This window comes from Oncorhynchus kisutch, linkage group LG2 (genome assembly GCF_002021735.2).
Source record: "Oncorhynchus kisutch isolate 150728-3 linkage group LG2, Okis_V2, whole genome shotgun sequence".
NCBI lineage: Eukaryota > Metazoa > Chordata > Actinopteri > Salmoniformes > Salmonidae > Oncorhynchus > Oncorhynchus kisutch.
The window spans coordinates 14,397,229-14,409,829 of NC_034175.2; the positions used below are offsets into that span (position 1 = coordinate 14,397,229).

Sequence of the window (12,601 nt, forward strand, 5' to 3'; positions counted from 1 at the left end):
TTTGACCGGGGCAAATAGTACCGGTCAAAAGTAGTGCAATATATAGGGGATATGGTGTAATTTGGGGCCGAACTTGTGTCTTTACTTTGAACAGGATACGACCTGTCCAAAACCTTGATAGTGTTCAGGAAGAGAGTGTCACTGTGTCCACTGTTGGTGACTGATAAACACTTATAGGACTGGCACAGGGGGAAAAGGCTAGCACAGAAACACAAACACACACACAGACAACACACTCACACACACACACACACATACAGTATAACACACCAGGCTACATGATGATGTAAACTCATGCTCAGGCACTGTACTGTGTATGTTCTTGAACAGAGAGGGAAGAACTTCACTTGGGATAAAATCCATACGATGACCTCAATACTGGGGTTGATGAATGACAAAAGGAACAAGCACGTACAGTATATATGACAGGGAGAAAGGGAAAAAGACCAATAAAGTGGAGAGAGAGAGATGAAGAGATGAACAGAGTGAAAGTGAGGGAGAAAGACAGAGAGAGGTAACGAGGAAGTTAGAGAGATAAAGAGAGAACAATAAAGAGTTTGGGTTATAGTGGGAGCAGTGGAACCCCTGGGCTAAATGTCTTTACATCCCATAAATGTGTTTAATTAAGCTAACGGTGCTATCAGCTCCTCTGAGCTCCATTACTCCATTACCAGATACACTCTTAATTACCACTGAGCTGACAGGGAGAGAGGGGAGAGAGAGAGAAAAAGAGGGGGGAGAGAGAGAGAAAAAGAGGGGGGAAAGAGAGAGAGAGAGAAGGAGAGAGAGAGAGCGAGAGAGAGAGAGAGAGAGAGAGAGAGAGAGAGAGAGAGAGCGAGAGCGAGAGAGAGAGAGAGAGAGAGAGAGAGCGAGAGCGAGAGAGAGAGAGAGAGCGAGAGAGAGACATGGGAGAGAGAGAAGAGGGGAAGGGTGTGGGAGAAAGAGAAAGATGGGACAATGGAGAGAGAGGGGGAGATAAATGAGGAAGAGAGAATGATGTATGACAATGTGAGAAATTGGAAAATACAGTAAAAGAGAAAACGTAGCAACAGAAAGAGAAGTAGTGACAGGGTGAGTGATAGAAACCAGAGATACTGAGAGAGAGAGAGAGAGAGAGAGAGAGAGAGAGAGAGAGAGACAGAGAGAGAGACAGAGAGAGAGACAGAGAGAGAGAGAGACTTCAACTATCTGTACATTGTTACAATACTGTACATAGCCAATAATATAACATTTGAAATGTCTAAATTATTTTAAAACTTTTGTGAGTGTTATGTTTACTGTTCATTTTTCATTGTTTATTTCCCTTTTGTTTTCATCTATTTCACTTGCTTTGGCAATATAAACATATGTTTCCCATGCCAATAAGTCTCTTTGAAATGAATTGAGAGAGAGACAAGAGAGAGAGCATGAGTGTACTGATCTCCTCCCTCATGGATAAATAATCACTCTAAGCTCTGGCTCAGTTTAATGAGTGCTGCCAAGGAGCTAATACCAGACAACTATGAACTCCACTATCCTAGTCACAGACCCACAGGCAACCCCAGGACAGGGTGACAGGAGTGGAGAGGAAAACGAAGAGAGAGGAGTGAAAGACAAGGCCGGGATAAAGAAAGTGAGGGACAATACGAGGAGAGGGAAGAGTGACCAAATCCAGACATAACATTGGCCAGATGAGTGAGGGATGAGGGGAGAGGGGAAAAACGAGTTAGGCCCCTATATAGGGGAAGGGCTCAGAGTATTGAAAGTGAAAATAGATTGGGAGAATTCAGAGGTGAACATTGTGGACTGACAGAGGAGAGGAGAAAAGGAGAGGGGAGAGCAGAGGAGAGAAAATGAGAGGTTAGGGGAAAAGAGTGAAATATGCGATGAGAAGGAGGGAATTACAATGAATCAATGTTCTCTGCACGTCTGTAAAACACATGGGTTTACAGATTAGCCTTAAAGCTGGATGATAATATGGCTTTGCAATGTTGCTTTGGTGGACAATAAGAAAATGCTGTTTTTTGATTAGTGGGTGCAGGGGTGACTAACCCCGACCTAGAGATCTGATCTGGGTCTGCAAGCTTCAGTTCCAGCCCTGTTTTAATACAGCTAATCAAGATATTTAGAATCACACCTGAGTGTCATCATTTGATTGTGACATCTGCGTCAAAGATTTTGATTGTGAAATCAATGTTAGTGGTTATTGGATTGTAACGTTTGTTCCAGTGTGAATTGTATTGCGACACTTGAGTAGTGTCATGATTGTGGGACGTTAGAGCCAAACAGCAGAGGGCGCAATAATCATCCATTTGCCTCATTCCACCACTCCTGTGCTGTTGTGCCTAGAATTCGATAATTGAATGGTACATGTATTACAATTTACCTAATCAGTGTAAAATATTGGAGAGGGTGTACTTTCCCATAAATTAGCCTACACATTACGGGCAGATTTCTTTTTTCTAAATCAAAACGTAAAGTTTGTAGCATCCTCCATCAAAATGTTTTGATTTCAAATAAAAAGACAGTAGAAAACTGAAGAGGGTACATTGACGAATATGCCTAGATTATTTTTGTAAAATACAGGCAAGACAGCTCGCCTTGAGGCTAAACAAACGTAAGTGTGCGCCCTATTAACTATGTTGTCCAGTCTGCTGGAAATCAACAAGGTTTCCGTTTTGGATAACACAATCTTTAAAAAAGTATAATTCCTCAATATTCTCATCCTTTTGGGAGTTTCTAAACTCCAGTCACATATCGTTTGATTTCAAGGAACTGTGACGTTGCCTAGGGATAGTCCATGACGTCACACCCAGTAGCGATCTCTCCGCAGTGTGGAAATAGTTGAAGAGCGCACGCAGTCCAATCCACAAAACACATTTTTAGCTAAGCGAGAAATATACATTTGTGAGTTTGTTGTCAACATCGCTTGGACATGATTTGTGTTATTTTTAACAGGCTCTGAAAGACGCGCAGTCAGTGAAGGACGTTTGAAAACGGACTTCTGATTAGTTCACGATTAAGTTCAAACCGGGAAAAGACACGGATAGAGTTTTTTTTTTAAATCAACGACATAAGATTCATTTAAATCAGAGCACAGGCAGCATGGCGAGAGAAGACGCTCGAAATTGGCATGACTTCACAAAAATGATCGGACTGTTCAGCGTGGTCACGTTGCTGACTTTTCAAGGTAAGACAAACATATTTCAAAAACAACCATAGAAATTCACCAGCAGCCTACGTTGTTATCTTATACTCTAACCACGGATCGGTTGGTTGTGTCACCTGCTGGGGAGGTTTCAGTTACGATCCAATCAACGTGCAGGTGTACACTAGGTCTTAACGTTTTTTTCAGGCTAACATTTTCCTTCTTACGGTCGTGAAATAAATTATGAATAAACAAAGTCTACTTGTGTCCCTCAACTAATTTGACTATACTATTTTCTGACCGTGACACTATCTCACTCGGTAACCAGAGTTTCGGCGTAAAGTAGGCTACGCGGTGTTTTTGCTCTTAAGGTGTGGCTCAGTTGGCAATCGAAGTATATGTTTCTCTCTGGTGCCAGCAGGTGCATTGTCACTTGTTCTGTTCCAAATACAACCCTAGCGCTGTTGCGTGTCCTTGATCCTCTTTCCCCAAGACCACGCGTCTCCTTCAATTCCTTACGTCCCCCTGTGCCTTTTATTTCCTCTATCGTCATCCTCGATTAGTGGCAGTTCACAACACATACATTGGGTTAGAAATAGCTTTTAATGTAAACAGTGCAGCAACAGGATGTAGCCTAGTTGCCACCAACAACAAAAAGTGTTTGAGGCTGCAGTAATCACACTTGATCGCGTCCCTGTGGCCTGTGCATTTTTAATAAACACCTGTGCCCATAGCCATATATTTAAGAAATAAGGCCTGAGAGGTCCAATATACCACTGCTAAGGGCTGTTTTTATTTCTCGCGACGCAACGCGGAGTGCCTGGATACAGCCCTTACATACCCTTACATGCTGATTAGACCGTGCGTCCGCCATAGCAGGCAGTCGTGGTATATTGGCCATACACCACAAACCCCCGGAGGTGCTTTATTGCTATTATAAACTGGTTACCAACGTAATTAGAGCAGTAAAAATACATGTCATACCCGTGGTATACAGCCTGATATACCACGGGCTTCAGCCAATCAGCATTCAGGGCTCGAACCACCCAGTTTATAATTAGTTAGACCAACTGAGAATATTGAATATTTTTCTAATTCTAGACATACAGTTGCATAGTATTGTTTAAATATTCACCATATAATGTTAAAGTAAAAATCAACTCAAACTATATTTAGGTATTTTTCTAAATGTTTTGCATGTCAGCAGTCAAGTTTAAGATATTGGACTTTCAAAAAGCAAAGTGTCACGTTTCGCATCATATGATGTATTTTGCTCTGCATGATGATGTGGCTGGTGACACTGCATCTTGAAAGTCCAATATCTTGAATACTTTACTTCTGAAATGCAAAACACTTTGGGACTGCATCAACAGTGGACTAATAACTCAAATCTAGCATTTTTATTTTTTTGTGGATTTTAACCTGGCTGCCATCGAATGTTGTCATGTAAATGCATCATAATGCTCATTCTAGACATTCTGTTTTGTAGTCTTTAAAAACAATATTCCTCATGTAATGTGAATGGGGAGCTAACATGGCTAATAAACAGGAAACCACTGCTGTTCAAATAAAACTCAATCACCTGAACAGTAGTGTGCGCGGTGTTTTTATTGAATTAATTCATTAAATTTTTATTGTGTGTGCATTTTACCCTTTTTTCTCCCTAATTTCGTGGTATCCAATTGTTAGTAGCTACTATCTTGTCTCATTGCTACAACTCCCGTATGGGCTCGGGAGAGACGAAGGTTGAAAGTCATGCGTCCTCCGATACACAACCCAACCAAGCCGCACTGCTTCTTAACACAGTGCGCATCCAAGCCGGAAGCCAGCCACACCAATGTGTCGGAGGAAACACCGTGCACCTGGCAACCTTGGTTAGCGCGCACTGCGCCCGGCCCGCCACAGGAGTCGCTGGTGTGCGATGAGACAAGGATATCCCTACCGGCCAAACCCTCCCTAACCCGGACGACGCTAGGCCAATTGTGTGTCGCCCCACGGACCTCCCGGTCGCGGCCAGTTACGACAGAGCCTGGGCACGAACCCAGAGTCTCTGGTGGCACAGCTGGCGCTGCAGTACAGCCCTTTTAACCACTGCGCCACCCAGGAGGCTCCTGTGTTTTTATTTTTTATTTGTTATGATTTCACCTAGAACTCCAGCACCTGCAAATAAGTACCTGGATGCATAGTAGGACAGCACCCACTGAAAAATCAGGCTACTGTCCCCAACTAGTTCTAGTTGCCAATGTATTTGCTGTATTCAGAAGGTTAATTTATTCAGGTGTGGTAGGCTTCGTGCTCAGGTGTGCAGATTCTCTCCTTACACTTGCAGAGTGATCAGGCAAGTTGGCCCTTAGTGCCACAGAAAGAGAGGGTAGTGGCCTAGCCGAGTCCTACTGTACTGCCTGATGTAGTTGATTTAAATTTAAATTTTATTTATTTAACTAGGCAAATCAGTTAAGAACAAATTGTTATTTTACAGTGACGGCCTAACCCGGCCAAACCCTAACCTGTACAACGCTGGTCCATTTGTGTGCCGCGCTATTGGACTCCCAATCACGGCCGGTTGTGATACAGCCTGGGATCGAACCAGGGTCTGTAGTGACGCCTCTAGCACTGAGATGCAGTGCCATAGACTGCGTTGTCACTTGGGAGCATTGTACATAACACAAAAATAATAATATCATCATCCGGCCCAGAAATGTATTTTCTTTTCTGATTTATTTATGGCGTGGACCTTTTCAGCCCAAATCCATTTTACAGAACATCTAGTGCACTTAGGGGGAAGGAAAACGGTGGCAAACAAAAAGGTTTCTGCATTTTTATCAGGGAAAATGTTGGTTTAACCAGTTCAAGTGTAAAAATCTCCCTCTTCACTTTACTGATTTTACAGAAAGAGCCTCTTACACGCCAATGTTCAGGCCTTGTTTGTGTGTTTTTTTTTGTTCTTTGCTAAGCCAAGAAAATCTTGTTTATAAGGAAATGACCAAAAAGAGTTTCAATAGCTTAGTAGAGGAAGGTAGGCTTAGTTCAGTTCTCATAAATTTCAATTTAATATAGTCTCATAACACAGCTTACAATGTAATAACATTGAGTTTAATTTGTTTTGAATTAAGGTAGGCTTCTATAGTATGAAAATCAATAAAAGACATGTCGTAGAAAATTAAGTTATCTTGAGAGAATGGATGGACTGGAATGGACTGGAATGGATGGACTTTGAGCCCTAAAACGACACTGTAATACCCCCTAACGAGTTGCAGGTCCTATGTGGGTCAGGAGGGCTTGAACCCTGTTACCATGGTGATGTTTTATATTGAAATAGGGCTATGGGGTCAGCTGTGACTGGTTACGTCATCTTTACGGCTGAGTAAACGGCGTTGGTGTGTGTGTGAGAGCGACTGGTGGGCTGGCAGGGTCAGGGGAGAGAGCAGGCTACAGTCGCACGCTGTTGGAAGAAGAGAGAAATGTGACATTAGGCCAAATTGACTTTGTGCAGTGAAGACACTTGAGATCCTCCTGATGGGTCTCTTAAGCCATTTGGGAACATGTGGCTTCTTTAGAATGATGCAGAGACAGTTCAGGCTGAGGATTGTGTTCGGAGTCAGTCTGTTGATGGTTGGTAGGTCAGTTGGTTTATAGGACTGAATGAACAACTGATTCAGACCCCCCGTCCTCCCTGCCACCACCTCTTGAGCGCCCTCCCCCGCCTGCCAGACCCAGTACATACAGGGGGCCTTGTTCTCTTGTCTTTTATTTTCGACCATCTTTCATGTTCCTGTCCAGCGCTTTTGTTTGAGCGACGTTAGTTATTGGTTTATTCAAACGCACTCCCTCCTCTCCCTCTGTCCTCAAGGCCACGCTGTTTATGGGTGTCTGAGAGGGGGAGGGAGAAGGGGGGTGAGAGAGAAAGCTGTGTAATTCCACGGATAAAAGAATGTGGAATGTGTGTTTTGAGGGGATGGGAGACTATAATTGAAACATTCTTATCTAAATCGATGCAGCAAAAACAACGCTGGAGAAATAGACTAGTCTTATTTCAAATTGGAAAAGCAACCTTTTTTGAATGTGTGAACTTTTCAATGAATGTCTGTATGCTCGAGGTGTTATGTTAATGAGGTGTACTTGCCCCTCTGTTCTAGAGCTGCAAATGCCATGGGGATTGGGAAAAGGTCAGGTGTGTGTGTGTCCGTTAGCCTTGCTTTGGCTGCTTTTAGTATGGCTTCATCACTGGCCCTGTCTCTCTCTCTCTCTCACACACACACACACACACACACACACACACACACACTGCAGGGCCTGTTTAGAGCGTAGAGCAATAGTTGCCCTCATCACCAGTAAACCTCAGTTGATTCAGACATAAATGTGTGTTTTTAGTTTACAGCCCAATGGAGTCGTGAAAGTAATGCTAAGTGTGTGTGCGTGGACGGTGCCCAACACCTGTGGCCCTGACTCTGCTGCCTCCATGGAATTCTAATTCAATCCTCATTTTATGGCAGTTTATAACAGTTCATCAATGAACTACATTCCACATAGAATGAAAAGACCTACTACAGTAAGTCAAGCCATAGAGCTTATTGATGCATGTGTCTATAATCAATGTATGTGGAGAGACAATGGTTATTTTCTCTGTATTCATATTTACTTTAAATAAAATGCCAGACTAGGTTGTTGTTGATTTAACAAACATCATTAGACAGGATGGATAGTTCTAGGGAGAGAGGGAGAGAAATGTATAGAGAGCGAGGGAGAGTTTGGTCGATCAGCAGCAGTTCTTGTCGCTGAATTGTAAGTTTTGCTTTTGGACTGGGAGGCAGGAGCAATAGTAGTTGACACACCGCTAGCTAGTGATAAATGAGGGTGTGTAACCTGAGGCTATGCTGTGTAGAGCTGACCCCATTTAGTCGATTGTTTGGTAAATAGGCTGTTGGTCAACCAATATATTTTTTTTTTCGACAAGCATATGTAAAACAAAAATAATAATTATGGCACACGAGACAGCTGTCTGATTCACGCCCGTCTCAGGGGACTAGTCCATTGTGGTGGCCGCAGGGATGGCACACGAGACCGCTGTCTGATTCACGCCCGTCTCAGGGGACTAGTCCATTGTGGTGGCCGCAGGGATGGCACACGAGACAGCTGTCTGATTCACGCCCGTCTCAGGGGACTAGTCCATTGTGGTGGCCGCAGGGATGGCACACGAGACCGCTGTCTGATTCACGCCCGTCTCAGGGGACTAGTCCATTGTGGTGGCCGCAGGGATGGCACACGAGACCGCTGTCTGATTCACGCCCGTCTCAGGGGACTAGTCCATTGTGGTGGCCGCAGGGATGGCACACGAGACCGCTGTCTGATTCACGCCCGTCTCAGGGGACTAGTCCATTGTGGTGGCCGCAGGGATGGCACACGAGACAGCTGTCTGATTCACGCCCGTCTCAGGGGACTAGTCCATTGTGGTGGCCGCAGGGATGGCACACGAGACCGCTGTCTGATTCACGCCCGTCTCAGGGGACTAGTCCATTGTGGTGGCCGCAGGGATGGCACACGAGACAGCTGTCTGATTCACGCCCGTCTCTGGGGACTAGTCCATTGTGGTGGCAGCAGGGATTGCACACGAGACCGCTGACTGATTCACGCCCGTCTCAGGGGACTAGTCCATTGTGGTGGCCGCAGGGATGGCACACGAGACAGCTGACTGATTCACGCCCGTCTCAGGGGACTAGTCCATTGTGGTGGCCGCAGGGATGGCACACGAGACAGCTGTCTGATTCACGCCCGTCTCAGGGGACTAGTCCATTGTGGTGGCCGCAGGGATGGCACACGAGACAGCTGTCTGATTCACGCCCGTCTCTGGGGACTAGTCCATTGTGGTGGCCGCAGGGATGGCACACGAGACCGCTGACTGATTCACGCCCGTCTCAGGGGACTAGTCCATTGTGGTGGCCGCAGGGATGGCACACGAGACAGCTGACTGATTCACGCCCGTCTCAGGGGACTAGTCCATTGTGGTGGCCGCAGGGATGGCACACGACAGCTGTCTGATTCACGCCCATCTCAGGGGACTAGTCCATTGTGGTGGCCGCAGGGATGGCACACGAGACCGCTGTCTGATTCACGCCCGTCTCAGGGGACTAGTCCATTGTGGTGGCCGCAGGGATGGCACACGAGACAGCTGTCTGATTCACGCCCGTCTCAGGGGACTAGTCCATTGTGGTGGCCGCAGGGATGGCACACGAGACCGCTGTCTGATTCACGCCCGTCTCAGGGGACTAGTCCATTGTGGTGGCCGCAGGGATGGCACACGAGACCGCTGACTGATTCACGCCCGTCTCAGGGGACTAGTCCATTGTGGTGGCCGCAGGGATGGCACACGAGACCGCTGTCTGATTCACGCCCGTCTCGGGACTAGTCCATAGTGGTGGCCGCAGGGATGGCACACGAGACCGCTGACTGATTCACGCCCGTCTCAGGGGACTAGTCCATTGTGGTGGCCGCAGGGATGGCACACGAGACAGCTGTCTGATTCACGCCCGTCTCATGGGACTAGTCCATTGTGGTGGCCGCAGGGATGGCACACGAGACAGCTGTCTGATTCACGCCCGTCTCAGGGGACCAGTCCATTGTGGTGGCCGCAGGGATGGCACACGAGACAGCTGTCTGATTCACGCCCGTCTCAGGGGACTAGTCCATTGTGGTGGCCGCAGGGATGGCACACGAGACCGCTGTCTGATTCACGCCCGTCTCAGGGGACTAGTCCATTGTGGTGGCCGCAGGGATGGCACACTAGTGTCACCAGTAGTACATTTACTGTTAATTCCCATCATTTCTAATCTACAATGTTTGTTTGGTTATGGTAATTTCTGTTAATGCATTCAATATATATTATTACTACAGTCTTGTCACTGTCAGAGTGGACACATTGTAGAGTGTACAACCTAGGCTACACTTGTGAGAGAGTTTTTGTTTATTGCATTCCATTTATGAGTTGTCAATGTATTTGTTGTCTTTTGTTTGGAGCTCTTCTGTCAATGTTGAGTAAGGACACGCACCTGATTGTGCATAGAAGTAGGCCTATAGGCTACCTGGCCTGCATGCAGAAGTAGGCCTATAGGCTACCTGGCCTGCATGCAGAAGTAGGCCTATAGGCTACCTGGCCTGCATGCAGAAGTAGGCCTATAGGCTACCTGGCCTGCATGCAGAAGTAGGCCTATAGGCTACCTGGCCTGCATGCAGAAGTAGGCCTATAGGCTACCTGGCCTGCATGCAGATGTAGGCCTATAGGCTACCTGGCCTGCATGCAGATGTAGGCCTATAAATGTGCCCATTCGAGGATCTGATAGAATTAGTAGCCTGTCTTAACTCACCATCACTGTGTAACTTCTCAAAGGAATATTTTCTTCGCCTCAAACAGCAAGTAAACAAAGTCTGTTTTTTACATCCATTTTAGAATGACAATGGTTTCTCAATGTAGCCTATTTGAAAAATCTTTCCAACTCTCTCCCTTTTGTTAACCACTCAGCATGAAAGGAGGAAACAATGTCATGCTCTGCTCTGGTGGAAACGTAGGCCTACCTGATTACTTCTTACCCCTTGGGAAAATAGTCTACAGCTGTGTCTGTCCAGAGTGAGGGCTGGACCAAGTTATTAGTTGATGCAATGTTTCTAGTTCCTTGCAGACAGGCCATAAGTAGCCTGTTATTTTTAGGATATATATTTTTGCTGCAATGTTTTAATTTGTTTTATTTTGGCAATTTTTACATCTTGGTAATAGTTACTTTTAGATTTGTATCATTTTCATTTAAATATAATTTTGATTAACCACATGATGTTGATTTTGCGATATGAAGACTATAAGTTAAATGAAACTGTTCCATAAAAATGTCTCATAGCAAATGGTCTGAATACTTATATAAATAAATTATTTCTGTTTTATTTTTAATAGATTTGCAAACATTTCTAAACCTGTTTTCTCTTTGTCATTATGGGGTATTGTGTGTATATTGATAATGTATTTCAACCATTATAGAATGATAGGGTGTGTGTCTCTCTTCGGTCAACAGTTTTAGAACACCTACTCATTCAAGTTTTTATTTATTTTGACTGTTTTCTACCTTGTAGAATAATAGTGAAGACATCAACACTATGAAATAACCCATGGAATCATGTAGTAACCAATGAAGTGTTAAACGAATCATAATGTATTTTATATTTGAGATTCTTTAAATAGCCTCCCTTTTCTTAGATGACAGCTTTGCACACTCTTGGCATTCTCTCAACTAGCTTAATCTGGAATGCTTCACCAACAGTCTTGAAGGAGTTCCTACATATGCTGAGCACTTGTTGGCTGCTTTTCCTTCACTCTGCGGTCCGACTCATCCCAAACCATCTCAATTTGGTTGAGGTCTGGTGATTGTGGAGGCCAGGTCATCTCATGCAACTCTCCTTCTTGGTAAAATAGCCCTTACACAGCCTGGACCTAAACACAGGTGTGTTGGGTCATTGTCCTGTTGAAAAAGGGACTACCCCATGAATCTGGTTGAGAGAATGCCAAGAGTGTGCAAAGCTGTCAAGGCAAAGGGTGGCTATTTCAAGAATCTCAAATATATCAAATACATTTTGGTTTGTTTAACACTTTTTTGGTAACTACATGATTCCATTTGTGTTATTTCCTAGTTTTGATGTCTTCACTATTATTATTATTAGAAAATAGTAAAATAAAGAACATTTTGACTAGGTGTTCTAGAACTGTTGACTGTGTGTGTGACTGCTCTCAGTTGAACAAGATGTCTTCTTTGTCTGTGGAATCCCTAATGTGGAGAGTCAGATGGCATCTCAATAACCGTGTGTGTGTGTGTGTGTGTGTGTGTGGCAGTTTGCCAGGTGGTTTCTTCAGGATGTGGTGGTTTTCCTCCGTCTACCACAGCCGTCTGAGAATAGCCTCCTTCATCTCTACATATTCATTAAACTGACACGTCCTATCAAAGCATCTTTCAGAGGGAGTTAAATAACTAATGATGGATGGATCAGGGGCATCTTTCCTGGAATGACTCAGCCCCCCAAAAAACGACATACATTTAAGTTCACCCCCCCCCAGGATATGCTCCCAAATCATGCTGGGAGCAAACATGGTGTGGTGGCCCACGATGAGGTCATTCAGAGATCCTCCACTGGGAGTGTTTTGTTTTCCTGGCAGGGATGCCAGATTTGAGCATCCCATCCACTCAAAGGGAGAAGTAGAAATCCTCCCCTTTTAAGGAATGCCAAATGTCATTACGATGAATGGGAGTGGAAGGGTTAGCTCCGCTGAGGTCATTGGGGTCAGGTTGGATTCCAACTAGAGCAGGACACATCTGTAGATGTTATCAAAGCTGGATATGGTATGAATCAGTTGAAATGCTGATACTGCTCCTTATCATCCATTCCTCTATCAAACATGTCTTCGCCACAGCAACACATTTGCACACACACCCGTTTCTGTCT

At 44.9% G+C, this 12,601-nt stretch overlaps 1 protein-coding gene across 2 annotated transcripts in view; it reads left to right on the forward strand.

Annotated features, from left to right (window-relative positions):
* The first annotated feature begins 2,779 nt into the window (after positions 1-2,779).
* LOC109903468 (poliovirus receptor-like) overlaps positions 2,780-12,601 on the forward strand; it is a 121,258-nt gene continuing 111,436 nt past the window's right edge. For both annotated transcript variants that reach the window (XR_004202770.1, XM_031788284.1), the window contains exon 1: positions 2,780-3,169. Coding sequence is in view for 1 of the 2 variants with exons in the window: in XM_031788284.1 (XP_031644144.1) it covers positions 3,085-3,169 (85 nt within the window). In the remaining variant the exon portion in view is untranslated. The remainder of the gene's footprint in view (positions 3,170-12,601) is intronic.